Source organism: Erpetoichthys calabaricus, chromosome 3, assembly GCF_900747795.2.
Source record: "Erpetoichthys calabaricus chromosome 3, fErpCal1.3, whole genome shotgun sequence".
NCBI classification, from domain to species: Eukaryota; Metazoa; Chordata; class Cladistia; order Polypteriformes; family Polypteridae; genus Erpetoichthys; species Erpetoichthys calabaricus.
Window position 1 is genome coordinate 295645385 of NC_041396.2, and position 27422 is coordinate 295672806.

The 27422-nt window shown below is 44.8% G+C and overlaps 1 protein-coding gene across 1 annotated transcript in view; it reads left to right on the forward strand.

Moving 5' to 3' along the window:
- The window catches only part of tns2a (tensin 2a), a 241378-nt gene that overhangs the window by 173246 nt on the left and 40710 nt on the right, over positions 1-27422 (forward strand). The window contains exons 4-17 of the mRNA XM_051924783.1: positions 7070-7108; positions 7915-7956; positions 10860-10909; positions 11007-11190; positions 11602-11652; positions 12473-12595; positions 12673-12737; positions 12831-12914; positions 13537-13649; positions 13793-13853; positions 14018-14093; positions 14199-14328; positions 16305-16370; positions 21837-21953. Coding sequence (XP_051780743.1) covers positions 7070-7108; positions 7915-7956; positions 10860-10909; positions 11007-11190; positions 11602-11652; positions 12473-12595; positions 12673-12737; positions 12831-12914; positions 13537-13649; positions 13793-13853; positions 14018-14093; positions 14199-14328; positions 16305-16370; positions 21837-21953 — 1201 coding nt within the window. The remainder of the gene's footprint in view (positions 1-7069; positions 7109-7914; positions 7957-10859; positions 10910-11006; positions 11191-11601; positions 11653-12472; positions 12596-12672; positions 12738-12830; positions 12915-13536; positions 13650-13792; positions 13854-14017; positions 14094-14198; positions 14329-16304; positions 16371-21836; positions 21954-27422) is intronic.

A 27422-nucleotide genomic window follows, 5' to 3' on the forward strand; every position in this document is an offset into this window, starting at 1 on the left:
AACCTATTTGTCCCAGTGTGTCCCTGAGTGTGTCTAGCTCCTGAACTGTCCATAACGACATGTCTCCTCAATCCACAGCTGAGTTGGCAGGTCCCCCAGTGTGTCCTTCTGCTATGTTCTCTTAACTCTGAGTTTAGTTTAAAAGTTGCAGTGTGTCCCTGGGTCCTGCCCCCTCAGATCCCAGTTCAGTCCATATGTCCCAGGATGTCCCCAAGTCATGTCCCTTTAACCCACAGTTTAGTTGATGAATCCCATTGTGTCTCTGAGGCATGCCCCCTCAGTCCACAGTCGAGTTGGTAATTCCCAAGACCCCTCAGCTCCTAGTTCAGTCTGTAGGCCTCAATGTGTCCCCAAGTCACATCCCCTCAGCACATACTTTATATTGTGAGTCCCAATGTGTCCCTGAGTTACATCCATTCAGCTCAGCTCCCAGATGATGTATGCCCCCTCAGGTCCCAGTTTAGTGTGTAAATCACAAGATATCAATAGGCCGTGTCACTTTGGCTCACAGTTTATTCTGTTGGCCCAAGTGTATCCCACTAGCTCCTAAACTTTCCCTGAGACGTGTCTCCTCAATCCACAATTGAGTTTGATAAGTCCTGGTGTGTCCTTGAGCTACGTCCTCTTACCTGTGAGTTCGGTTTATAAGCCCCCATGGGTCATGTTCCCTCAGCTCCTAACTTAATCTGTAGTTCCCAGTGTGTCTGTGATTCACGTCCCCTCAGCCCCAAGTTGAGCCTCTAAGTTTGGTGGCTGTGAGGCTAAGGATCTGTGCTGCTATCCCGAAGGTTGCCGGTTCGAATCCCCGTCACTGCCAAAAGAGATGCTACTCTGCTGGGCCCTTGAGCAAGGCCCTTAACCTGTAATTGCTCCAAGGACGCTGTACAATGGCTGACCCTGCGCTCTGACCCCAAGGGTATGTGAAAACTAACAAATTCCTAATACAAGAAATTGTATAAGGCGAAATAAAGAACAAAAAAAAAAAAGTCCCAATATATCCCTGAGTTCTGTCCTTTCAGTTTCAATTTTGAGTCGGTATGTCCCAGGATGTCACCAAGCCATGTCTCTACTGGTAGCATATTAAACCCCATTGTGTCCCTGAGCTAGGTCCCTTCAGTCCCCAGGTGAAGTTGGTAGGTTCCATTATGTCCCTGAGCCATATCCCTTCAGCCCACAGTTTACACTGCAAGTCCAAGTGTGTCCCTGAGTCACTCGACTCAAAGTTCAGTCTACAAGTCCCAGGATGTCCACAAGTCATGTCTCTTTAATCCACTATTTAGACAGTGTGATTTAATTTGGGTGTCAGTGAGCCACAGACCCCAACACACCTGCACAGTCCCGGGTGCAAATAATGGAAGGCTTTATTATAACTACTTCCAAAAGTAACACAAGCACAATCACAAACACAGGTCTTCCTCTCCACGATACTTTCCTTCTCCCTACCGCACTGCCCTCCTCCACTCAAGCATAGTGTCCCTTTTATTACAGACCCGCGAGTACTTCTGATGCCAGGGCTGTTACCCGATGAAAACACTTCCGGATCGCATGGAAATCCATTATAATAGGCAGCTTGTCTCCCTGCAGCAGCCTCTCGTGGCACCCAGTGCTCTGCCGGACTACATCTCCCAGCATGCCCTGCTGGTTTCTTACTATGCACCAATATCTGAGGCTGCTGCCATCTAGCGTGCTGGGGGAATAAAAAACCTCCAGCGACATCTTTCTTTTCCAGTGGGCTGTCCGTCCATCCCTTTTAGTTCTTCCTTCTGGGTCTGATCCTCTCTTCTAGCCGGGATGCCCATAAAGCCCATGTGGCATCTACAACAGTTAGTCCCAAAGTGACCCTGAGCAATGTCCCTTCAGTTCCAAGTCCGCCCAGTTCAGTCTACATATGTCCCACTTAGTGGCGTAGCTAGGGGTGGGCGAAGGGGACGGTCCGCCCCGGGCGGCATTATTGGCCAAAAGGCTCAGAACACTTCACGTGTAAGCAGCAGGGTTTGGAAAAATATCACTCATGAATGGAAAAAAAGGCAAATGCTCTGATTTTCATCCACAAATGCTTCAAAAATCATTTTCACACAGTCCTTCTGTGACGGCATCAGACGCGGCACTTGAAATTTATGAGGCAATAACAAAAATAAACAGAAACATTACACCGATAATAATTTCTAGGAAGATAAACAACTAATTCACAATGTATAATTTCATTTCGTTATCAATCCGAATGTGTTCTTGCTCATCCCCACCTATCACTTGTACACCACACTGGTTCTGGTTTTCGCAGCGTAATTATATTAAACTAATAATCAGAACACGGCTTATCAGTGCGTCTCTACTATATTCTTGTCTAGTTGATGCTTATAAATAATTATATGTGAAAATAATATTGCTGTTTCTGTATATATAAATAAATTATGCAAAATGTATCTTAATTTTTCTCAATTATTTCTATTTAAATAAGCTAACATATTCAGATACGTTGGAGGGTGGCAAATTAAAGCCCCGCCCCGCCCCGAGTGGCGCAAACTTGAGCTACGCCACTGGTCCCACTGTGTCCCTGAGCCATGTCTTCTGGACTGCAGTTCATATTTTTAGAATCCCAGCATGTCCCATGGTCCTGCCCACCCAGCACCCAGAGATTTGTTAAGCTCTGTCTCTTCCCCGTGTGTCCTACATTTAGGTCCCCTCCACTCCCAGCTCATTCTTTTTCTCAGATTTCAGTTTTCCTTTGTTAGATCTCCATGGCTTTCCGACTGCTCCTGAGTTGGTACTGTCAACCGCTCAATTAATGTGCCTGCTCCACATGTGTCACTGAGTCAGGGTAGGAGAAAGTGGCTCATTCCCACAATGCACCTGGTGGGTTCTTCAGCCCATCTCTTGCATGTCAGCCCTGCCCATCTCTGTCACTTCACCTTCATGTGCTTCTGTTTCCTCTACACATGACGTTACTCCAGCCTTGACTAACATGAATGGAGGCTTTGTAATGGCCACTGGTGGGACATGGAAGCAGTCGTCAGCAGCCAGAGCACAAAATGTCCATTGGGGGAGAGAAAGGTCAGCAGTGCAGAATGCAGGCAAATCCTGACCGGCAGCTGAGCTCAGTGATGGGGACCGGGCGGCCGGCACAGGACATCCTGCTGTTTTAACGAGAAAGTCACTTAATGTAATGGTGGGTGGGGCTGAAGAGCCGCTTATTGGAGAGGGGGGGCTTCTGCCTAAAGTTAGGGTGTTATAGTTTAGAACTAGGTGGTGGTCTTGTTTGCTTAAAGCAGACCACTTAGCACTATGGGCATCTCTTGTGTTCAATTGTTAGGTGGGATGTTCACCATCAAAGGTGTTGTTTTTATTATAGTGGGTTTTTATTATTGAAGGGGTAGAGGGTGGTCTATACTATAAAATGGATTTAGTGGGGGGGCACTCATTAAGTGTCCAACATGAAAAGCGCTATATTTAGGAATATAGTGGGCTCTTATTAATCAAGTAAGTTCACAATTAAACAAAGGGGTCTGGTTAGTGTTACATGTGGTATTTTGTAGGGGGTCTTTATTTGAATTGGGGGGGTCAGGTAATGTAAGGTAATCAGGTCAACCCTTAAACTAAGGGTGCATTTAAGGGGGCTCTTTTTGAACTGCCTTTCCCAAGGTTTCTTCCATTTTTTTCCTACAAGGGTTTTTTTTGGGAGTTTTTCTTGTCTGCATAGAGAGTCGAGGCTGGGGGGCTGTCAAGAGGCAGGGCCTGTTAAAGCCCATTGCGGCACTTCTTGTGTGATTCTGGGTGATACAAAAATAAACTGTATTGTATTGTATTGTATTTAATGATACAGCAGAGGTTAGCTGGGCCTGCTTCATGTTATAAGAAATGACAGCTTCTAATGAGGGCTGCTAAACATTGTGGGGGTCTTTTGCAAAAGGGGATGCTTACTAAGATAAAGAGCTTTACTTGAACTGAGGGGCTTTTGAATATAATTAAATGTAATGTATCAAACTGTGTAGAATAAAGGGGGCCACTTAGGATAATGATGGGGGTCACATGGGCAGAACGGCACTTTAGAATGGTGTTCACCATGAAAGGCGCTATATACAGGAAATGCAGCTTTTATAATGCAGTGGGCTTTTACTGTTGTAGGGTTGCAGTGGTAGTCTGGAGAACTGAGGGGATTTTAAGGGGCTTTCATGCTGCATTGAAATCACTCATTAAGAATTCAACATGCAAGGTGCTATAAAAATAAAACTTTTCTTTAATATGGTGGCCTGTTATCATTCAATTAGATTCACAATTTAAACTAGGGGTCTTTTTGGTATTACAGGGATGAGAACCTCTAATGTACACTATGTGGCATTTTGCAGGGGGTCTGTGTTTAAAATAGTTCAAGGGGTCCTCCTCAAATTAAAAGCATATTTAATGACAACAAGGAGGTATTATAAGAAGTGAGGACTGCGAAATATTGTGGGGGTCTTTTCATAAAAGGGGGCGTTTACTTTATTTAAAGTCAATGGCTTTACATAGCCTAAGGGGCTTCCTAATATAATAAAATGCCATTTATCAAAGTACAGGATATTCTGTGTAGATGTAAGGGGGTCACTTAGCATAAGGATGGGGTCACACTGGCCGTGCAGCTCTCAAACATGGTGTTTACTGTGAAAGGTGCTATAAAACAAGGGTGGTCTCGTATTATTGTATTGGACTAGAGAGTTTGCTGCAGGGGGGCTGTTTGATATCGACGAGGGGCATGTGAGCCTGTGGTCATTAAGGGGTGCCTGCTTAGTACTTTAGGGATTGACAGTTTAGAATGGTAGCCCCTTTTAGTGTGTTGGGGGTCTAATTAAGAGATGTGATTCAATTTTAAATCTTTATTAAGCAATGGGGATTGTATAGGAGAGGGTGGGGTCACATGTAGATGACGAGGTCTTTGCTTAGTATAATAGGGAGTGGCAACTTTAATTGGTGACCGTTTTGTGCCGTGTGTGTGTGTGATGGGAGTCATTGTTTCAAATGGGGGGCACGGGGATGGACCCTGCTTTGTTACCTGACCTGGAAACCAAAACAAGGGATGGTCAGGAAGGGAGCTGCAATCTTCCCGTTCTGTGCCAGGAGTTGGACATGGGGGTGGGGTGGGGGGATGCTGCAGCAACGTACACCAAAGCTGGCATCCTAGCAGCCACAGATGGACTTGCTGGGTTGTTGGCAGTCCCTTTCATGGTCAGGAGGCCAGAAATACGGGACAGTGGCAGATTGCCAGCTGTGGGCAGATATTTTGGATGCCCATAGGGAAGCATGGGAGGTGTGGTTGCATTGGGGCTGCCCTGTCGCAGTTCTGTTGCAGCCACCAGGGGGAGCCGTTGGCAATTAAGTACTGAGTGACCAGGGAGGAGAATGGATTGTGCCCTGGAAGGCCTCTCAGGTTGGGTGTTTAAAAGAGAGACTTTTCTACTTGACCCAACAAGTCAGAGTTGGGAGCGAAGCAGGACGACACTCGTTTTGGGAAGAGTGGAAGAGTAAAGGGAAAAGGATTTCTTTGTGCTGGGTGGTTGGAAGGGAAGCCTGTGGAATGGTCCTGTAGTGAAATAAGAGAATTCATTGTGAACCCGGGACTTGTCTGTGCAACTGTGTCTGGGGTTTAGAGCTCCCCCTACAGGCCACAGGGGTACAGTAATCCCTCACTTATCGCGGGAGATAGGTTCCAAGGCCGACCGCGATAACTGAATTTCCGCGAAGTAGGGACACTATATGTATTTAATTAGTTAACGTGTATTTGGACGTTTTTAAACCCTCCCTGTATTGTTTACAACCCACCCTTTCCTCTATTAATAACAGGGACAACTGCTAAGCAATATGAAATCGGTAGATAAGTTTACACTTACTGTATAGCGAAGTACACGTAGCAGCTTGTAGGCGGTCATGACGTCGTCGACTTTGTTGCAAAGATTCCTAAAGCAGATTCCATCCAGACTACTGCCTTATCACGTCCACTTGCAACTCATTTTGCACCCTGGTTAAAGGACACTGCGGCCGTAGATCTTATATGCTTTTCCTCCTTTTTAAATAAAGAGAATCGATGTCCTGCAGCAGTGTAGCTGTTCCCTTCCTTCAACATATCCAAAACTTTTACCTTTTCTGCAATCATTTGCATCTTCTGTTGGTGCTTGGACACGGCCCCTGAAGCAGTAGCACGTTAATGATGAATGAGTGAGATGAGACTTCCTGGTTAATGCAACACTCCGTCACTGAGCCAATCAGCAGCACACAGGAACTTAACTGCGTGCTCTGATTGGGTAGCTTCTCAGCCATCCGCCAATAGCATCTCTTGTATGAAATCAACTGGGCAAACCAACTGAGGAAGCAAGTAAAAAGACCCATTGTCCGCAGAAACCCGCGAAGCAGCGAAAAATCCGCGTTATGTATTTAGATATGCTTACATATAAAATCCGCAAAGTCGTGAATCTGCGAAAAGTGAACCGCGAAGTAGCGAGGGATTACTGTACTCAGTAAGGGGTTTGGGTTCTTTTTTTTTAACTAAGGGTGACCAGTGTGGATTAAGGGGCTCATGCTCACTCTTATAGGTAGCGGAGGGGGCTTTCATTAAAATTGCGGATTTGCTAAGTTTAAGGTAGTGGAAGCAGTATTTAGTAAAGGGGGTCACTTACCACTCCTTGGAATGGTGATCACCATGCAAGACGCTTTAAATAAGATATCGTTTAGTGTAATGGTCTGTTTGTATTCTTCGGGTCACAGCTAGGAGTCTCCTTACAATTACAAGGTTAGCGACTTTAAACAGGGGCTGCTGGCATTGTGGGGGACTTGAGTTGGACTCTGGTTAGACTGAGGTGGGCTTATTTGATATCACAGTATTGGGGGGAGGGGGGTGGGCTCTATGTAGTCTCCTTATGTGACAGAGGAGATTATCCATTTTAGAGCATGGTGAAGCAAATGAACACCTCCACAAGGGGGCACCATTTGTTCTTGTTCATAAAATGGTGTATAAGCCATGACTCCCCTTGCACTGGCACGCTAAAAATATGGGTGCTCTGCCAGTCAGAGACCAATGTTCACTTTAAGCTTTATTCTGTTACAGGTGGCCACATCCTGCCAGCCAGCGCCCCCCTCTGACCTGGTAAGTATACCGATGAGACGTTGGGCACAGTTAGTTGTGACTTTTCATATCACTGAAGCTTTAGAGGGTTTGGTGGGCAGTGTGGTGTAGTGGTTAAGGCTTTGGACTGGTGGTTTCAAATCCCACTACTCACACTGTGTGACCATTTCACCTGCCTGTACTCCATTTGGAAAAACAAAAGTCACCTTGGATAAAATTGAAAACCAATCAAGTATAATAAATAGCAAGTTAAGTTTGGCACAGGAGGTGGCATTTGTGCAAGGCCAGGCTGTCAAAGGATGCCAGTGCCCTCTTGTGGTCAAACAGCAGAATGTTTTCAATTTGTGCAGTGCAGGTCAACTTTGTACAGACAGGAAGAAAAGTACAGTACATTATAAATTGAGGCGGAGGAGTACAGGGAAAATCTGCCTCCAGATCATACTTTTATCTGAGACTGTCACGTTGGCATGCTGACCCCCTTGAGGGCCACTTAAGGCTTTTACCCTCTATGCTCCCAGTATGATGAGACTTCCAGTAGATTTAATGAGTGAGAAAGTCCGGATGTTCTCTCTCCCATGTAAGCTTTAACCAAAAATAGCAGCTGGAACATTCCAGTGGGGGGGGGGAGGGGGAGTTTTAGGGTTGGGGGTCTTGCTTGTTCTCATGAGAGCTGGTGGGGGGCACCCAGGGAGGAGAGAGTCAGGGCCTCACCGTCCAGCTGTGGAGTGGATCGGGAAGCTGATTTGGTGGTGCGAGTGACAGGGAGGGACCGCCGGGGTGAAAGCCTCTCATTAACTTGCCACTCTGTGTTACCTTCTCATTTCCAGCAGAGACGAGGCACGGCCTCCTCAAGGCACAGCCAGCATCTGGTGAGTATCATCCACACCTTCCTGCCACTGTCAAGTCTGCCCTTCTCATGGAGGGTCACTCAGTTCATCTTGTAGAAGTGGAGTCTTATAAAAATAGCACTCAGACAACTGAGAACTTGATTGGCCGATAGGATGATAAGGTCCATCCATTTTCTAAACAACACCGAATACCCCCGAATGACAAACCAAAAGAAGGATTTTAGAACTCTCACCTTAACACGGGTGTTCAGATCCTTTACTCAGTAGTCTGGCAGCCATTCCAGCCAGAAGTTCTCTTGGGTTTGACACGACAAACCTCACACTCTGTGTTTGGGGACTTCCTGCCATTGTTCTCCAAAGATCCCCTCAAACTCTGGCAGGTTGGATGGACGCCATCGATGGATGGCTATTTTTAGATCTTTCTGGACTCTCAGTTCTGGCTGAGCCACTCAAAGATATTCCGAGAGTTGTCCCTCAGTCGCTCCTGTACCGTCTTTGCTTTGTTCTTGGAGTCACTGAACAGTTCATGTGGTCCAAATCACCAGCAAATCATACAAGGTTTGAGGCAACCCTGAACGGGTCCCAGTGCTCTCATGCACAGTTTTGGGATGTGTGTGAAAACCCAGAGGAAAGTTTCCACAGACACGGAGAGAAGGTGCACACTTCACATGGACAAGCATCCGATAGGGCATTTGAACCCGAGACTCTGTACAGCAACACTCGCCATTGCCGTGCATGATGTGAAAAGATGGCTGACTGACAGATTGAAAGCTCTGTCATTCTGCTCATTACATTTACACTGGGCAACAAATTTTTCCCAACATTTTGCTTCTGGAGCATGTTTTGGTGATTATGATAGAAAACTTCACACTGAACAAAAAATTCATTTCAGATTGGCTGTATCACATAGAAATATCGAGAAACACGAAATTAACTTTTATTGAATTTAATTTGTTTAACTGCTTATGATCCTTACACATTCCATGAGCCCAACTGAACTGCTGTTGATTTTCATTTGTCCTACACACCTGATGCTTCTTGTTCCAGTGTCCAACATTGATGGATTCCACTCGCCCTGATATCACTTTTCTATCATTGGCAATTATGATAGGCACCTTTGCACTGGACACAGATATAATTTCAGATTGACCGCATCACACAGAAATTTGGACAAACATGAAATGAACGTTTATTGAATTTAGTTTGTTTAACTGCTTCATGATCCTTACACATTCCATGAGTTCATCTGAACTGCTGTTGATTTTCATTTGTCCTCTGCACCTGACGCTTGTCGTTCCAGTGTCCAACATTGATGGATTCCAATCACCCTGATATCACTTTTCTGTCATTGGTGATTATGATAGACAGCTTCACACTGGACATAAATATAATTTCATATTGGCTGTATTACATAGAAATGTGGAGAAACATCAAATTAACTTTTCTCGAATTTAGTGTGTTTAACCGCTTAATGATGCTGACACATTGAGTTCAAATGAGCTCAAAATGTTTTGTTCTCGATTTTTGTTTGTCGTCAGCCTCTGATGCTTCTCATTTCAGTGTCGGCCAGCACTGAAAGACTCCACTCGCCCTGATATCACTTTTCTATCGTTGGCGATGATGATAGACAGCTTCGCACTGGACACAAATATAATTTCAGATTGGCAGTATCACGTAGAAATGTAGAGAAACATGAAATGAACGTTTCTTGGATTTAGTTTGTTTAACTGCTTAGTGATCCTTACACATTCCATGAGCTCATCTGAACTGCTATTGATTTTCGTTTGTCCTCCGCATCTGATGTTTCTTGTTCCAGTGTCCAACAATAGTCTGTCAGCATTGATGGATTCCATTCGCTGTGATATCACTGTTCAGTCACTGGTGATTATAATAGACACCTTCGCACTGGACACAAATAGAATTTCAGATTGACCGTATCACAAAGAAATTTGGAGAAACATGAAATGAACGTTTATTGAATTTAGTTTGTTTAACTGCTTAGTGATCCTTACACATTCCATGAGCTCAACTGTTGATTTTCATTTGTCCTCCGCACCTGACGCTTTTCGTTCCAGTGTCCAACATTGATGGATTCCACTCGCCCTGATAACACTTTTCTATCATTGGTGATTATGATGGACAGCTTCGCACTGGACACAAATATAATTTCAGATTGACTGTATCACGTAGAAATGTCAAGAAACATGAAATGAACATTTAGTGTGTTTAACCACTTAATGATGCTGACACATTGAGTCCAACTGAGCTCAAAATGTTCTGCTGTTGATTTTCATTTGTCCTCCGCTACTGATGCTTCTTCTGATGCTTCCCCGGGATGTCACTGAGGCCCAAACCTAGACACAACTACATAGAGACAATCCCAGTTTCAAAAACACCTATATTTTATTTTCACAAAAGTACCTTCTCTTCTCCGCAGTGCACAATCCATGGTTTTCTTTCTCCTTCGCTCCTCCCAGGTGAGTGTTGTCCTTCTCCTCTCCTGACTTTGACTCCCCATTCAAAGTGGACGACTCTCTTTTGAACCCGACCTGAGAGTACTTCAGCTGTCCAAACCACTGTCTCCAGTAAGCACTTCCTGGTCAAGTAGACCACCCTTTTATAATCGGCAGGCCAACATCTATAAAACACCCCCAAAAGTGTTCCAGAAGCAAAATCTTGGTTGTCCAGTGTGTGACAGCAATAGACAGTAAGGCTTGTGACAGTCCATACGATGATATCTGTTTCAAGCTCTGAGTGTTTCAATGTGTCTTATTTTGCTCATTATTATAAAAGTAACTGCATATCTGCACTATGAAAGGCGCTATATCATTTCAAGATTGAGTTCCTCGAGATACGCCAATGCAGTCCCCTGGTGTAGACATCTAGAAGCTGATTAAAAATAATCATCAAGTCCTTCATTTCAGGGGTCGGTCAAGTCTCTGAATTACCCCAAGCAGAGGAGCACCCTTCCCAGGTACGTAAATGCCACATGCATCCTTGGCAGTTGTCACCTTTGTCTGCCCATCTGTCCCACCCCTTCTCTGGTTTCTCACTTTTTTTTTTGTATAAAGGAGCTTCAGTCTGGACCGAGTCATGGACAGGGTCATGGAGCGACATTATGACTTCGACTTGACCTACATCACAGAGAGGATCATTTCGGTCTTCTTCCCGTCAGTCCTGGAGGAGCAGCGCTACCGTAGTAACTTGAAGGAAGTGGCAGCCATGTTGAAGTCCAAGCATGAAGATAAGTACCTGGTAGGTGGATTGGCGGGGCACTGTATACACTGCTTAATTAAACATTGCTTAATCCAATCAGTGCTTTGATGGGGTATGGTACCTATCCTGGCAGCACTGGGTGGACAGGCTGCCAGTTCTTCTTGGGGTCCACTCACTCCCTGAGTGAGGCCAATTTAGGTTTACCAGGAAACCCAATCTTCACTGGGAATTCCATGTAAGTTTCATTCCATACACAAATAGATGGGCACTTTACATCTCATTGCTGGTGGGGAGGGGTCTTGAGACTTAGAAGGGGCCGCTTTTCTGTCATGCATGCTAAAACAGTCCAACGTAGACATGTTGAGTGGAGAACTTTAGGAGAGACTCATTGTAAATTAGAAGATGGAGAGTTGAAGTGTTTTCCTAAGCCTCTGTCCCCTTCTCCTCTAGCTCTTCAACTTATCTGAGAAGAGACACGACATTGGCCGCCTGAACCCCAAGGTAAGATGGGAAGTGTTTTTGAAAGGGGTGGAGGGGTCCCAAAATGACCTCACCTGATGTAGTCGAAGATAAACTCACAGAGTGTCCAGGTATTCTGAATGGATGGGCAGACCCCAAGAGTGAGTGCTGCCTAGACATGGCACTGTGCTGGAGCTGCTGTCACAGTATTCTGGAATGATCTTCTGAGGGGCTGCACTATATACCCCCTGTTGTTGAGCAATGGTAATGAAAGAGTTCAAAAGAAATGATGGGGGTGCCAACTGGGCCACCCCATTTACTGTCAGAACAGGAGGAAAAATTAATAACAGGCGCATCACAGCGCTATAATAAACGTAAAGCTATAGACTAAGGAAAGAGCAGTCAGGCTTATGGATTGGAGCTCCGCCTCCTTCCGGTGGAGCCGCCTCCTGCTTTTCTAGCTCATGGACCGGAAGGGGGCGGGGTTAGTTGCCCTCATTGGGCATGTTCTTGGAGCGGTGGGTGGAAAAAGAGGCAGGAGAGTTAGTGATCATGCCCCCTGGTGTCCTGGGGTGGTAGTGCTTACCTTTGATGGGCTGGGAAGGTGACCCTGAGACGCACATGCATGACACCCCGGGTATGGTGGTGGATTGTCATTCTTGATTGGCCCTCTTAAGCTTAAATTTGATGATCCGTACAAATTCTCCGCAATGCATTTCTGGAGTGACTATGGCAACTGCTCTGCCAGACTGCTGTTTGTTGTTCTTTTCATTATGGTGGGAGTGAGCTTTGGGTTTCTGTAGGCTTCACAGAAGTGGTAGCAGGGGTCTTCACCAGCTGGGTGTTTCCTCTGTTGTTCCAGGTTCAGGATTTTGGTTGGCCAGACCACCACGCTCCACCACTAGACAAGATCTGTGCCATCTGCAAATCCATGGAGACCTGGCTGACCTCTGACCCCCAACACGTGGTGGTGCTTCACTGCAAGGTGTGTGGAGAGATAGGGGGTCCCGCTTTTATAACATCAGCTGCTCGAGACCTGACACCCTGTCTTACTTTTTCTAGGGCAACAAAGGAAAAACGGGGGTGATCATCGCAGCCTATATGCACTACAGCAAGATATCAGCAGGGTAAGGGTGTGCCCACGGATGCCATCGTGATTGGTGTTTTGCTTAGGAAGTGACACAGATCTCATTGTTACCTCTCTTCTTTGGCTCTCTCAGAGCAGACCAGGCCCTCAGCACACTGGCCATGAGGAAGTTCTGCGAGGACAAGGTGGCCACATCAATGCAGCCTTCCCAAAACAGGTACCTGTCTACCCTGGTCCTATGTGCCAATGGAAAGAATAGCAAAACAACCAAGTGGAGAAAGTGAATAATGCCAGTGTGTATGTGGAGGCATCGGGGTCGTTGGTGTGTTTACAGCTTGACCCCCACCATGTATGTGAAGTGACCATTGGGTTCACCCGAGTACCAATAAGCAAATTGTGCCAGTGCAAGCATGGCACTGCAGAAAGAAAGCAGCCTTTGGCAAATGATCCCATAAGCACAGGCGGCGGTAGGCAGGCCATTTTGTTAACGGATAAGGAGGAGACCTTGGCCAAGGTGCCAATCTGCAATTGAATTCTCTGGACTTGCATGCCAGTAGCTGTGACAAAAGAAGCAACACACCCAAACTTGCCAGCAAGCTGAGAAGATTATAGGAAAGCTGGCATGTGAATAAAGTGGCTATGTCGGTGACAGGCCTGCCAGTGCATAAATATATGAAGTCAACAAGGTGACCAAAGGGGGATTTACCAGTGTGCCAAGTGGGTTACAAGTAAATCTGTTGTGTCGAAGGAGTGATCTTGCCTACTACGCCAGTTGTAGCTGCAGGCATAAGTAAAGTCTCTTAGCTGCTCCCTGAGGTCATCCCCTGATGTCTTTACAGGTATGTCTACTACTTCGGAGGTCTGCTCTCTGGGACGATTAAGATGAACAGCAGTCCTCTGTTCCTGCATCAAGTCCTCATCCCAGCAATCCCCAATTTTGAGCCCAATGGAGGTGAGCTACCCTGACTGATCGTGCACTGCCCCGCATGCTCTGGCCTGACTGGCTTACTCATAATGTGGCATGAAGCTGTGGTACTTCACCTGGTCCAGCCTTCTAATTGATTTGTCTGGTCCCATCATCCTCTTCTGTTTCAGGCTACTTCCCCTTTCTGAAGATCTACCAGTCCATGCAGCTCGTCTACACATCAGGAATTTAGTGAGTATTGAGGCGAATGTTTTCCCTGGTCGGCTGCTGGCTTTGTGTCTCTGTCACAAATGGTGCCCATGGCTCACCCTCACTGGGTGGACCACCTTAGTCGAGGGAGGTGAGGATTGGATTGGAGCGGCCCAGGCTTATACTTGCTATGTGTTTCTCCTTAGCAATGCTCAGAACCAGGGAAACCGGAAGTTGTGTGTGACCGTCGAGCCAGCACTCCTACTGAAAGGTGACATAATGGTGAGCAGTTTACCATCAGAGTAGCCACAGAGTCCACATAAGTGTCCCTACATGGGTTGAATTAACGGAGGGGCCCACCTGACTGTGCTTGTTTTCCATTTACAGGTGAAGTGCTATCACCGTCGTACAAAGTCTCCAGACCGTGACGTGGTCTTCAGGGTGCAGTTCCACACTTGCACCATCCATGGAGCCCAGCTGTGGTTTGGGAAAGGGGAGCTGGACGACGCTTGTGCAGGTACCTGCCATTTGCTGTTCAGAGTGTCCCGAGTCTCCTACAGTGAATTCAGGAAGAACTCAGGCGGGGGCGCCACCATTTTCTACACACTTTATCGTGTTGAAGGTTTAAATTGAACACATTAATGATTTTCACCCGTCAAGCCACATTCAGTAACCCATAATGGCAAATTCAGAACGTGTTTTCAGGATGGTGTGCAAATTTCTTACAAATCAAAAACTGAAATCTCTTTTTCGTAAAGGTATTCAGACCTCTTCATTCAGTACTTCATAGAAGCCACTTTAGCAGCAATTCCACCTTCAGAGTCTTTGTGGTGTGACCACAAGAGGGTGCCAGAGAGCCCTAAACCACAGTCCCAGCAATATACCAGGCGTGTAATAGAATAAAATACAAGACTTGTGTTCCTTTTCCCAGGCACCTTCTCACAATCCTCTTGTCTAATTACAGTAGTAATAATAATAATAACAAGCCACTAACTATCCAATAAATGATCCCTTCCTCCTTCTTGGCCTCTGCCGAGTATTTCCCGCTGCCTCCCGATTCCAACTCACCCATCTATAGCAGCGGGCTTCCTTTCATGTCAGACCCGGGAATGCTTCCAGTATCATTCCATCCCCTCTAGGAAGCACTTCTGGGTCATAGACAAAGTAGAGTGGGCCTCCCCCAACAGCGCCCTCTGCTGATCCCAAGGGAATCCCGACAGGTCACCCACCTGCAGCTAAGCCTGCTCAGGCCCAGCCAGGACTTGGATGGGATACCAAACAGGACAAGCTTGGTTTGCTGATGGAAGAGGTGTTGGTGAGGCCAGCAGGGGGCGCTTACCCTGTGGTCTTTGTGTGTGGATTCCAAGGTCCCAGTGTAGTGATGGAGGGGGACAGGGACAGTGCAGTGACTGGGATACCAGGCTGTAAAAAAAATGGCACCTTCCTTTGGATGGGATATAAATAAAAAAAATCATAGACTCCCTGTGGCCATAACAGGTCCATGGGCTTCCTTCATAAAGAGTAGAGTCTGTCCAGATATCACGCCATGGCCTTGTCATTGTGTCCCCCTAATCATCCCCTGTCTCTGATTGGCTAATTATCTCTCACTCCTTCACCATCTAACAATTAGTGTGTGGTGAGCGTACTGGCAGAAGAGTAGCTACCGTCACAACATCCAGGTGGGCAAGTAGTGAGAAGAGAACTATATAATGTCAATGTCAATTTATTTATATAGCACATTTAAAACAACATAGGAATGCTGTGGCCAAAGTGCTTTACAATAATATTAAAAAAAAACATACAATTAAAATGAATAACATAAACAGAAGTAAAATAAATGAACATAAATAAAATTAATAAATAGACGTAATGTTAAATAATCAAAGTGAGGAAACCATCAGTATTACTGAAGGTCACGGAATGCAAGTGAATAGAAATGAGCCTTTAATGTTGTTTTGAACAGTTCAGTTGTAGACGACTCCTTTATATGAGGTGGTAAAGAGTTCCACAGGTGAGGAGCAGCAGCTGCACAAGCCCTGTCCCCCTTAGTTTTACACTTGGTACGAGGGACAACAAGAGGCAACTGACCAGAAGATCTAAATACTCTGGATGGCTGGTGTAAAGCACACAATTCAGATAAATAGGCAGGAGCAAGCCCATGTAAAGATTTAAAAACTAGCAACAAGATTTTAAAATCAATCGAAAACTGACAGGCAGCCAGTGTAAAGAAGCTAAAATTGGAGGAACAGAATCAGACTTTCTTGCCCCAACCAGAAAGCGAGTGGCAGCATTCTGGATCAACTGTAACCTGCGTATCAGGGATTTGCTAATCCCAGAATACAGTGAGTTGCAGTAATCAAGGTGAGAAAAGATAAAAGCACGAGTAGCTTTCTCAAGATCCCTATAACTGCAATGTCTTCTTCAGTGACAATGACCTCAGACAGGTGGCTCCGTTTCATTGACGTCTCTTTCTTATTCTGTTTCTTGATGCAGATGACCGATTTCCAGCAGATGCAAAAGTGGAATTCATTTTCTCTTCAGGACCTGAGAAGATTAAAGGTGAATCTTTCTTTCTTTCTTTCTTTCTTTCTTTCTTTCTTTCTTTCTTTCTTTCTTTCTTTCTTTCTTTCTTTCTTTCTTTCTTTCTTTCCTTCCTTCCTAAGTTGCCTTCTTGCCACAAATACTTGGAATGGACGAGCATACGGCACAGCTGGACAGTTCTGTAGTTGTGTGGAGTTGTGATGCTCTGGGTCGGCTCCAGGCTACCTGGTCCATCCGGGAGCTTCAGAACTGAGTTGAACTGAGTAGATGAGGACTGTGGAAGAAACAACCGTCAACTCCCCTGGGTGACCTAAAATGTCTAAGAGAAAACAAGGCAGGAGGAAGTTTAAAATATAACCCATTTATTCTCTTTCAAGAGGGAGCACTGTTATTACCGTATGCGGTAACTGCAACAACAGCAACATTTATTTCTATAGCACATTTTCATACAAATGATGGAGATCAAAGTGCTTTACATGATGAAGAAAGAGAAAAAAGACAAAATAAATAAGAATTAAAATTATTAACATAGAATAAAAGTAAGGACCGATGGCCAGGGAGGACAGAAACAATAAAAAAAAAAACTCCAGACAGCTGGAGAAAAAATTAAAATTTGCAGGGGTTACGAGGTCACGAGACCACCCAGCCCCCTCTGGGCATTCTACCTGACATAAATGACTTCAGTCATTGTATTCAGGGTTTTCATGGAAGAACTTGATGATGACGGTCATGTGGACTTCTGGCCTTTAATCCATCAATGTAGGGACATCACGGTGCTTTCATCGGGTGGTGGTGGTGCAGATCGACACCACAGAAAACCGGGAAAAAGAACAGAAGTGAGAGTAGGGGTTAGTACGGATTACAGTGCTGCCATGAATGATATTGACAATGAAATTCATATACAGAGTATCAGGATTACACTAAAATGAAGCTCTGAGAAAGCCATGTTGCAATAATGTGTCTTTATCAGTTTGTTAAAGTCCTCCACCGTATCAGTTGGTGAATTTCTATCGGTCAGCTATTCAGATTTTAGATGCATAACAGCAGAAGGCCTCCTCACCACTTCTTTAAAGTTTAGCTCTTGGAATTCTAAGTAGACACTCATTTGAAGATCTAAAGTTACGATTTGGAATGTAAGGTGAGAGGCATTCTGGGATATAAGATGGACCAGATTATTGAAGGCTTTGTAAACCATAAGCAGGATTTTAAAGTAAATTCTAAATGGCACAGGTAACCAATGTAGTGATGCTAAGACTGGCGTGATGTGCTTGGATTTTCTTTTCCTAGTTAAGAGTCTAGCAGCTCCATTCTGCACTCGTTGCAGTCGATTGATGTCTTTTTTTGGGTGGTCCTGAGAGGAGTGCGTTACAGTAATCTAGTCGACTGAAAACAAAAGCGTGAACTGATTTCTCAGCATCTTGCAATGTTATATGGGGTCTAACTTTTGTTATATTTCTTAAGTAGAAAAAATGCTGTTGTAGTGATCTGATTAATATGTGATTTAAAATTCAGGTCAGAGTCAATATCCATCCATCCATCCATCCATTTTCCAACCCGCTGAATCCGAACACAGGGTCACGGGGGTCTGCTGGAGCCAATCCCAGCCAACACAGGGCACAAGGCAGGAACCAATCCCGGGCAGGGTGCCAACCCACCGCAGCAGAGTCAATATACCCCTAAATTCTTTACCTCCGTCTTGACTTTTAATCCTAATGCATCAAGTTTATTTCTAATAATCTCATTATATCCATTTTTGCCAATCACTAATGATGTACACCTTCTCTGTTAGTTGAGGTCTTTTTTTATACACATACTGTATAAAAGGTACAGAATTAGATCACTTCGATCACATCATACAAAGTTTCTTATCATCATTGGCTGCTTCCATTTGCTAGCCGGACACGGGGGAAAAATGAAGCGTACTAAATTATAAGTAAACACGGTCAGCAAAACCACGTCGATCATTAATGTCCAGCATCGCATGTTTGTTTTGCCATTTTCACCACTTTCTTTATTGGCACAGAAGCTGAAGGCAGACGCCTTCCTCATACAGCAAATCAACAGCCCAATGTCTCAGCTGCCCTAAGTTACTGGAAAATGCTTTTACATCCATCCATCCATTATCCAACCCGCTATATCCTAACCACAGGGTCACGGGGGTCTGCTGGAGCCAATCCCAGGGTGCAAGGCAGGAAACAAACCCCGGGCAGAGCGCCAGCCCACCGCAAGGCACATGCACATACACACCCACAACACACTAGGGACAATTTAGGATCGCCAATGCACCTAACCTGCATGTCTTTGGACTGTGGGAGGAAACCCACGCAGACATGGGGAGAACATGCAAACTCCACACAGGGAGGACCCAGGAGGTGAACCCAGGTCCCCAGGTCTCCCAACTGCGAGGCAGCAGCGCTACCCACTGCACCACCGTGCTTTTACATTATATAGGGATCTTTGCTAAATGTGCTTAATTACTTTAAGATATAAAACCTAAACCTCACAACTGTTAATTAATGAATTAATTCAAATCCATTTTAAGATCCTTGTATTTGTTTTTAACTCCTTTAATGGTTGTGCCCCCCTATATACCTTCTCACCCCCTCAGGTCAGCAGACCCCGGATGCCTTTACTTATTCCTAAGACATGACGCAAACTCCGAGGTAATGGGGCTTCTTCAGTTGGTTTTGCGATTTGCCGTTGCACGTTAGGCCAGCTCCTTCACTTGCTGTCTTATTTAAAAACACACTTGTACTCTCTGGCCTTTGACCCAGTGTGACATGTTGACTATCTGTGTACTTTTTTATTATGAATTTCTTCAGCTCTTATGTGTTTCTTTTACCCTTTCGGTTATTGTGTGTCTGATATGTTGGGTTTAATTGTACAGCATTTTGCTCAGCCTTGATGTTGTTTTTAAAAAGCTTCATAAAGACACTAGCCGTCCCCCGTGGCTTTGCCCGCATATTGCCTGTTTTTCACCTGCATTATTAGCATTCTTTAATTTAATATTATTTATTGTATCATTATGCTGCTGCTGGAGAATGTGAATTTCCCATTGGGATTAATAAAGTATCTATCTATCTATCTATCTATCTATCTATCTATCTATCTATCTATCTATCTATCTATCTATCTATCTATCTATCTATCTATCTATCTATCTATCTATCTGTCTATGATATAGTGCCTATCTATCTATCTATCTATCTATCTATCTATCTATCTATCTATCTATCTATCTATCTATCTATCTATCTATCTATCTATCTATCTATCTATTAGTGAAGCAGGACAGTGAGGATGCCCAGCCCCGCCCCGCCCAACTCTCTACTCCTGATGTCACTCTTCACCGTCCCCTCAGCCCACAGCCTTTGTCTTGGATTAGTGCGAATATATCTCTCCTGCAAGCAAACTCTGATTCTTAGTGCAATGAGAGAAGTCGCAAAATCAACCGGAATGTTCAAGCAAATTTTAGAAAAAAAAAAAAGATGTAAATTGATAAGTAGTTCTCTCGTTTGCTAACTAGGAGGAGTTAAGGTTACACCCCAAGGCAGACGCGTGAGTGAGGAGGACCCTGCAACCCGATGAGTCTCTCTCAGATTCACGCTAATAAATCGGTACCGCAAGCGAACCATGATACTTAGCGGGATGAAAGAAGTCACAAAATCAATGGAATGTTCAAGCAAATTATAGAAAAAAAACCTGATCTAAATGTGTGAATGAGAGGGAGGATGAGGGGAGTAAAGTTAGCGAAGGTGGATGAGTTTAAATACTTGGGATCAACAGTACAGAGTAACGGGGATTTTGGAAGAGAGGTGAAGAAGAGAGTGCAGGCAGGATGGAATGGTTGGAGAAAAGTGTCAGGAGTGATTTGTGACAGACGGGTATCAGCAAGAGTGAAAGGGAAGGTCTACAGGACGGTAGTGAGACCAGCTATGTTATATGGGCTGGAGACGGTGGCACTGGCCAGAAAGCAGGAGACAGAGCTGGAGGTGGCAGAGTTAAAGATGCTAAGATTTGCATTGGGTGTGACGAGGATGGATAGGATTAGAAATGAGGACATTAGAGGGTCAGCTCAGGTTGGACGGTTGGGAGACAAAGTCAGAGAGGCGAGATTGCGCTGGTTTGGACATGTGCAGAGGAAAGATGCTGAGTATAATGAGAGAAGGGTGCTAAGGATAGAGCTGTCAGGGAAGAGGAACAGAGGAAGGCGTAAGAGAAGGTTTATGGATGTGGTGAGAGAGGACATGCAGGTGATGGGTGTAACAGAACAAGATTCAGAGGACAGAAAGATATGGAAGAACAGGAAGAAGAACAAGAATAAATAATAATAATCCGTGAAGTAGTTCTCTCCTGAAAAGCGGACAAACCTACAAATGGGTCTAAAAAATGCGCTTGGGGCAAGAACTTTTTAAAACCGTTTCTTAAGCGAGCACCTATGGGCCAAGGGTAACCTACATTCCAATTTCAAGTCCCAAGTCCTCCTGGTTCAGGAGATTTTGTTATGAGTGAGTCAGTGCTTTTTGACTTTTATATATATATATATATATATAGAGAGAGATAAATAAAATAAAATAATAAATAAAATTAATTAATATTTTTTACCGCATAGCAAGGAGTTTAGGTGCATCAGTGCTTAGTGCTTTAATTAAAACAATCCAAATAAACAGTGCAGTGCAATTTTTCTTTAAATAAATCAATAATCCAATACTAGAGATTAAAACAAGCCAATAAATGAATCCATAAAGCTGAGGTTAAAAATGTCTTGTAAAAACGCGTGAGCCCAGGTGCATCCTTCTAAAACTGACGTCCCCCCGGATTACCATGGAGAGACGTCAACCAGCAGGCACAGATATCCCTCTGATCTGCTCAGGGACCCCCTGTTGCATCTACAGGGCGCCTCCAAGGCCCCACTTGGCCTTGCGTGGCAGTCATTCAGGGTAGATGGCAGCCATTTCCTTGACTGCTCAGCAGCAGTAACCCTCAGGCCCGTCCCGAGCGCCGGCCACACACTCCATCCCCGTCCGCCTGCCCGCTTCCTTCTGTCACGCTGGCGCTCCTGCCCTTATTCTTCACCCATTACCCTCTGCTCTCTTTTCATCCCTCAAACCTTTTTTCCGTTCCCCCCCCCCCCGCCCCCCTCCTGTCCCGTTGCAGGTTCCTCATACACTGACTTGATTGGGTGAAGGTGTGCCGCCCCGCTACCTCCAAGCTGTGAATAAGGCACCTGACTGACACTCAGTGTGCCAGCGATCAGCTGGGCACCCCAACCATCTGCAGAGCGGGGCACACTCACGCACACCCGCTCCTGACTCTGATCCTGCACGCTACCGGGACCTGGTGATCTATTTAAATAATGCCCTGCACCACGGACCACTCATCACAGATGTCACCGGGGCGCCTGTCATTTATTTGTGCTCCAGATCTCCACAGATTGCTTTCTCTGTTTGTAAAACTGCTGCAATTATTTGTTGAATTTTGCAGGTCGGGACGTAATCAAGAATGATCCAGCAGTCAGTGTGGACTACAACACCTCCGACCCGACTGTGCGCTGGGACTCGTATGAGAATTTCAACCTGCATCACCAAGACAGCTTGGAAGGTAAGATGTCACCCTGGTGTTCCCTTGACTCCAAAAAATGAACTGAAGAAACACTCCTCGGGGCGCTCAGGGGTACACTGCGTTGGCATCCCCCCCATATTTATTAACTCTTTCAGGGCGGATGTCGACTTTTTTTTGTCGACCTTCAGGGGTAGGGGAGGGTGACCGGCTGTAAGCTTTGACAAAACTCGCCATTACGTTTTAGTTGGACCCTCTTTGTCAGTGGTGGCTCTGAGGCTGGGGATCTGCACTGGCAATCGGAATGCTGTCGGTTCGAATCCCGTATACGGCAAAAGCGACTCTACCTCATTGGGCCCCTTGAGCAAGACCCTTAACCTGCCATTGCTCCGTCCTGGGTTTGACGTTAATCTGCATGGAGGCCCTCCAACCTGCAGGGAAAAACTTGGGGGTTGGTGGCAGGATTGGCACTCCAGCCACCATAAAAAACCTCATACTGAACTGGTGTGGTGCTGAGGTGTCACCTGTCACATGGCTGCACTCGGGTCCTAACCTGGGGTCCTGAGTTGGTTTGTCATGTGGTGGGTGCGGCAATGTGCTGTATCAGCGTGGGCTCCTAACCTCTTTGTCAGAAGGGAACGTTCACTTCATTGCCTTGACCTTCGATTCCCTGTGCGTGACAAGAATAGCAGAGAGCAAACGGCCTCTAGAACGACATCGAAATACTCGGTGGATGAGGTTTTGAGATTATCACTGAGTCACATTTTGATGCAAGTGACCCGGAGATGGGTAACGACAAGGGGTCCCAGCGTCATCTGATCGGTCCCTAGCTCAACGTGGTGCTGAACACATTCATGTAGCTGTGATGCGCTGTCAGGACGGCCACTTATAATGACAGATTGCATCTCGCTGTGACTGCCACCTTCCACGTAAAGACAGCCAGGCAGTCGGCCCACCATGCATCTCTGCTGCCCGTCGAGCACCCAAAAACAGGCGCATACAGCATCAGATGTTTTATGCTGATTTATGTACAACACCCTCGCTTTGTGTGCTTTTCAAAAAACTTGGGGGGGGGGGGAGAGGGGGATTCAGCCCTCAAAGAGTTAATTACAATTGTCAGTCAGTCATTGTCCAACCCGCTATAATACAGGGTCATGGGGGTCTGCTGGAGCCAATCCCAGCCAACACAGCGCAAGGCAGGAACAAACCCCAGGCAGGGCGCCAGCCCACTGCAGGGCACACACACACACACACACTAGGGACAATTTGGGAATGCCAATGCACCTAACCTGCATGTCTTTAGACTGTGGGAGGAAACCCACACGGACATGGGGAGAACATGCAAACTCCATGCAGGGAGGACCCGGGAAGCAAACCGAGGTCTCCTAACTGTGAGGCAGCAGCGCTACCCACTGCGCCACCGTGCCACCCTAATTACAATTGTGTTCAGAATAATAGGAGTGTGTTTAAAAAAAAAAAAAAAAAGTGAATAAAGCTCACAATCCTTACCATAGCTTTTATTGCCTTACACGCAAATGCACTGGGAACAGCGCGCATTCTATTCCAAATCAAAACGTGAAGAAAAATTCATCAAAGTTGTGTTATTGCTTTACAGAAAGTGAAGAAAAGGGAATATTAGGCAGCGTGGAGTTCAATTAGTGAGGCCGTCCATTCGGTGTCAGGTCATTTAAGGAAGGAAGGCAACGAATGTTGGGATAACGCTGGGTAGAGTGCATCTCTCTGAAAATCCCCTAAAATGGGTCCCTCAAGACCAGGGGTCTCCAATTCTTGTCCTGGAGGACCCCTCTGTGACTACAGGTTTTTGTTCCAAAAAACGTTTGTTATTCCTTGGACTCTTAGCCTAATTAAGTGAGTCTTTATTTCCCAATTTCTGTGTTTTGGAGTCAATGTAAAAATTACAAACTAAGTTTGGTACATTTTTAATAAAAGGTAATAAGCAGTTATATGAGGAATATGTAGGTTTTGTTTAAGTCGTTAACAGTATTTTCAACCTAACTGTCATTTTGCTTTTCCAGTTGTTCTGGTTATTTGATTATTCACTAACTAGTGGGCGCTAGAACAGTAGTACATAAACATTAGTATGAACAGTCTATATTAAATGGCAAGGGACTTTGACCTCATTCTGTTTGTTGGTCGTATTTTTCTTTCTTTCAGCCTTTCTTTTGTTGATGTTTACTTGCTGAGCTGACCGTTCTTCGTGGGCTGCCGCCATGTATTGTGTGTCTTTAATTTTCTGTGACAGTAATACTGTCTTGTACGGCTCTATTCAATAAGGGCGCGCACAAAAAGGTGAGCTTCAAGAGGGCGACCTCAATTGAGCGCGGGGAATAAAGGCGTTCGTAGATAATTTAGTTCAAATGGCTCTGGAATATATGAAGAGCAACAAAGGTGCAGATCTTTATTTACGCGCGCCTTTATTCGCCGCGCCCAATTGAGGTCGCCCTTTTGAGGCTCGCCTTTTTGTGTGCGCCCTTATTGAAGGATACCGTCTTGTACGTCCGCTGGCTTGTACGTCCGTAATATACCTTTAATTTTCTCTGGCGGTAATACAGGCGTATGCGTCGGTAATATGCCTTTAATTTTCTCTGACAGTAATACTGGCTTGTATGTGGCTGTAATACGAATCACTGTATTGTGTACCTTTAATTTCCTCTCGCAGTAATACTGGTTTGTATTTCTGTAAAACGCCTCTAACTTTCTCTGACAGTAATATCGCGTATCACACCGTGCCCCGCGCATGCGCACTTCACCAGAAGACACCCACACACGGACACCTGGACGCACATAGGGATTTTATTAAAGAGGATTAGCGGGTCTGACTCTGACGTCATTGCTGCTTCGATCATCTTTGGTGTCTGCTATGCTGGTGTCACTATTGGGGTTAAATGAAGGGAGCAAAGGGGAAAATAAGACGAAAACAGCATAAGAGTGTTAAGCATTTATAACTTTAAAAAAAAAATAGAAATATTTCTAAATATGTTATAAATGTAAAAACCATACTGTGGTGTTGTTCTGAATGCAGAATAAGAGAAGAGTAAATAAAGACCAGCTAATTAAATGAGATCAGTTGTTATTGATTATTATCACTGATTGTGAATCTGGTTGGAACAAAAACCTGCAGCTACAGGGGGGTCCCCAGGATCGAGTTTGGGAAACACTGCTCTAGACCAGGGGTCTCCAACTCCAGTCCTGGAGGGCTGCAGGTTTTCATTCTAACCCTTTTCTTAATCAGTGACCTGTTTGTGCTGCTAATTCACTTCTTTTGAATTACTTTTAATTGATTTGCTCTTGAAGACTCAGACCCCTCAATTGTATCTTTTTCCTTAATTAGCAGCCAAACAATAATGAGATACAAAATGAGCCAAAACAACTGGTGTCCATCATACAGTATCTGAAAATAAAGGAAGGTGAAGGTCTCAGGAGTGCTGATCTGCTCAGGTCCACAAAACATTTGACCGGAGCTCTTAGAAAAGAGGAAATGAACAATTTCAGAAATGTCTGCTATTGCACCACAAGAGCAGCAACAAGACACGAAATTAAAGAACGAGTTTAATTAACAGCAAGACTCAGCGCCTAATTAAGCAACTGGTTGCAGTTTGAGGCCCTGACTTAGTTGCTCTTCTGTCGGCTCACTCACTTCACATTTCATTTCTGCTTGGGTGCCATTTAAGGAAAGAAATTAAACAATTCAGAGGAACGGGGAAGAAATTCAGGGGAACAAATCTTAAAAAACAAGGCAATCAAAATGAATTCAAAAGAAGTTAATTAGCAGCAAAAACACATCACTAATTAAAAAAAGGGTTAGAATGAAAACCTGCAGCCATGGTGGTCTTCCAGGACTGGACTTGGCGAGCCGCTGCTCCAACATGTCGCTCGTGAGCTACCGGTCGCTCGCCGCCCCTTTCCAAGTAGCTCGCCAAAGGGTTAATGAATCCTACATAAATTTGAAAACTTGATTAGCCAGATTAGGGTTGGGCAATTTTTCCAAAAAATCATATCACGATCCACAATCTGAATTGCAATCTGTCTTTTCAACGTGGCATACACTTAAGAAAATATCCGGACTCAAACTCATCAAGACCTAAGTAACACTTTATTTTAAATATCCAACAAAGTTGAATTCAATTGTTCTCTCGTTCGCTAGCTAAGCGGAGTTAAGGAACATGCCCCGAAGCTGAGAGTGAGTGATGAAGCCCCCACTCGGATCTTGGACCCACGCAAATAAATCGGCACCACAAGTGAACTACAATACATAGTAGCGAAATGAGAGAAGTCGCAGAATCAACCGGAATATTCAAGCAAATTATAGAAAAAAACACCAATCTAAATCCATTAAGTAGTTCTCTTGTGAAAAGTGGACAGACATACAGGCAGAGAGACATTGGATTTTATATATTATATATTAGTAAACCTTCAAAATAATGTGCAGGCAAAGTCTCAACAGCATTTCTGGAGCTTAGTAGAGCCAGATAACTATAAGAATCTTCACCAAGCAGCTCTGAAAATGTCTGCTTTGTTTGGGTCTCCATACCTCTGTGAGTCTGACGTGAATGTCATGAAGTTAAAGTTCAGAACAAGACTGACAGACAGATGAACATTTAAATGACTCCAGAAGAGTGAACCGAAGTGACTTCACTCCACCATACACCTCAGTGCCAGTCATCTGACTAACTGAAAAACACGTCACACTTGCAACTGGACCTGTGAATAAAGTGACACAGTGACATGGAACAAAATGACAAATGAAGAAGTCAGATCTGTGGATTTGGAATTGCATTGTTCTGTTTTGACAGCATTCATGTTTTAATTTAATGGTGTGAGACATGAGGAGCTCTCGGCCATTTTCATTTTGTAAAAGTAGCTCTCAGGGGAAAAAAGGTTGGAGACCCCTGCTCTAAGACATTGTTCACAAGGACAGCGTACTTGGATTAAAAAAGTTGACTGGAGACGAAAAAACATATAAAGAAGTGCAGAAAACGATAGGCTGCTCAGCTAAAATGATCGACAATGCCTTAAAATGGCAATCAAAACCTGAAAGATGTGGAAGAAAACGGAAAACTGCCATTGGAACGGATTGGAGAATAGCCAAAATAGCAAAGACTTGGCCAATGAGCAGCTCCGGGAAAATCAAAGAAGGTCTGACGTTACCTGTGACTTGTGTTACGATTAGAAGACGCCAATGTGAAACAGAAAATGGCAAATAACATCGCATTATATAAAAAGGGTGACTGGGCAGAACCAAACAACTATGGGCCAGTAAGTTTAACGTGCATCACAGGAAAATTAATGGAAGGAATTATTAAGGAGAAGATTGACAGGAGTGGACAGGAGTTTAACTAAACAGCCAGCATGGGCTCAGAAGAGGGAGGTCGTGTTTTACTAACATGCTGGAATTCTGTGAGGAGGCAACAAAAGGATACAACCAGAGTGGAGCAGATGAGATTATTTATCAGAAAGCATTTGATGAGGTGCCACATTAGAGGGTGGGCA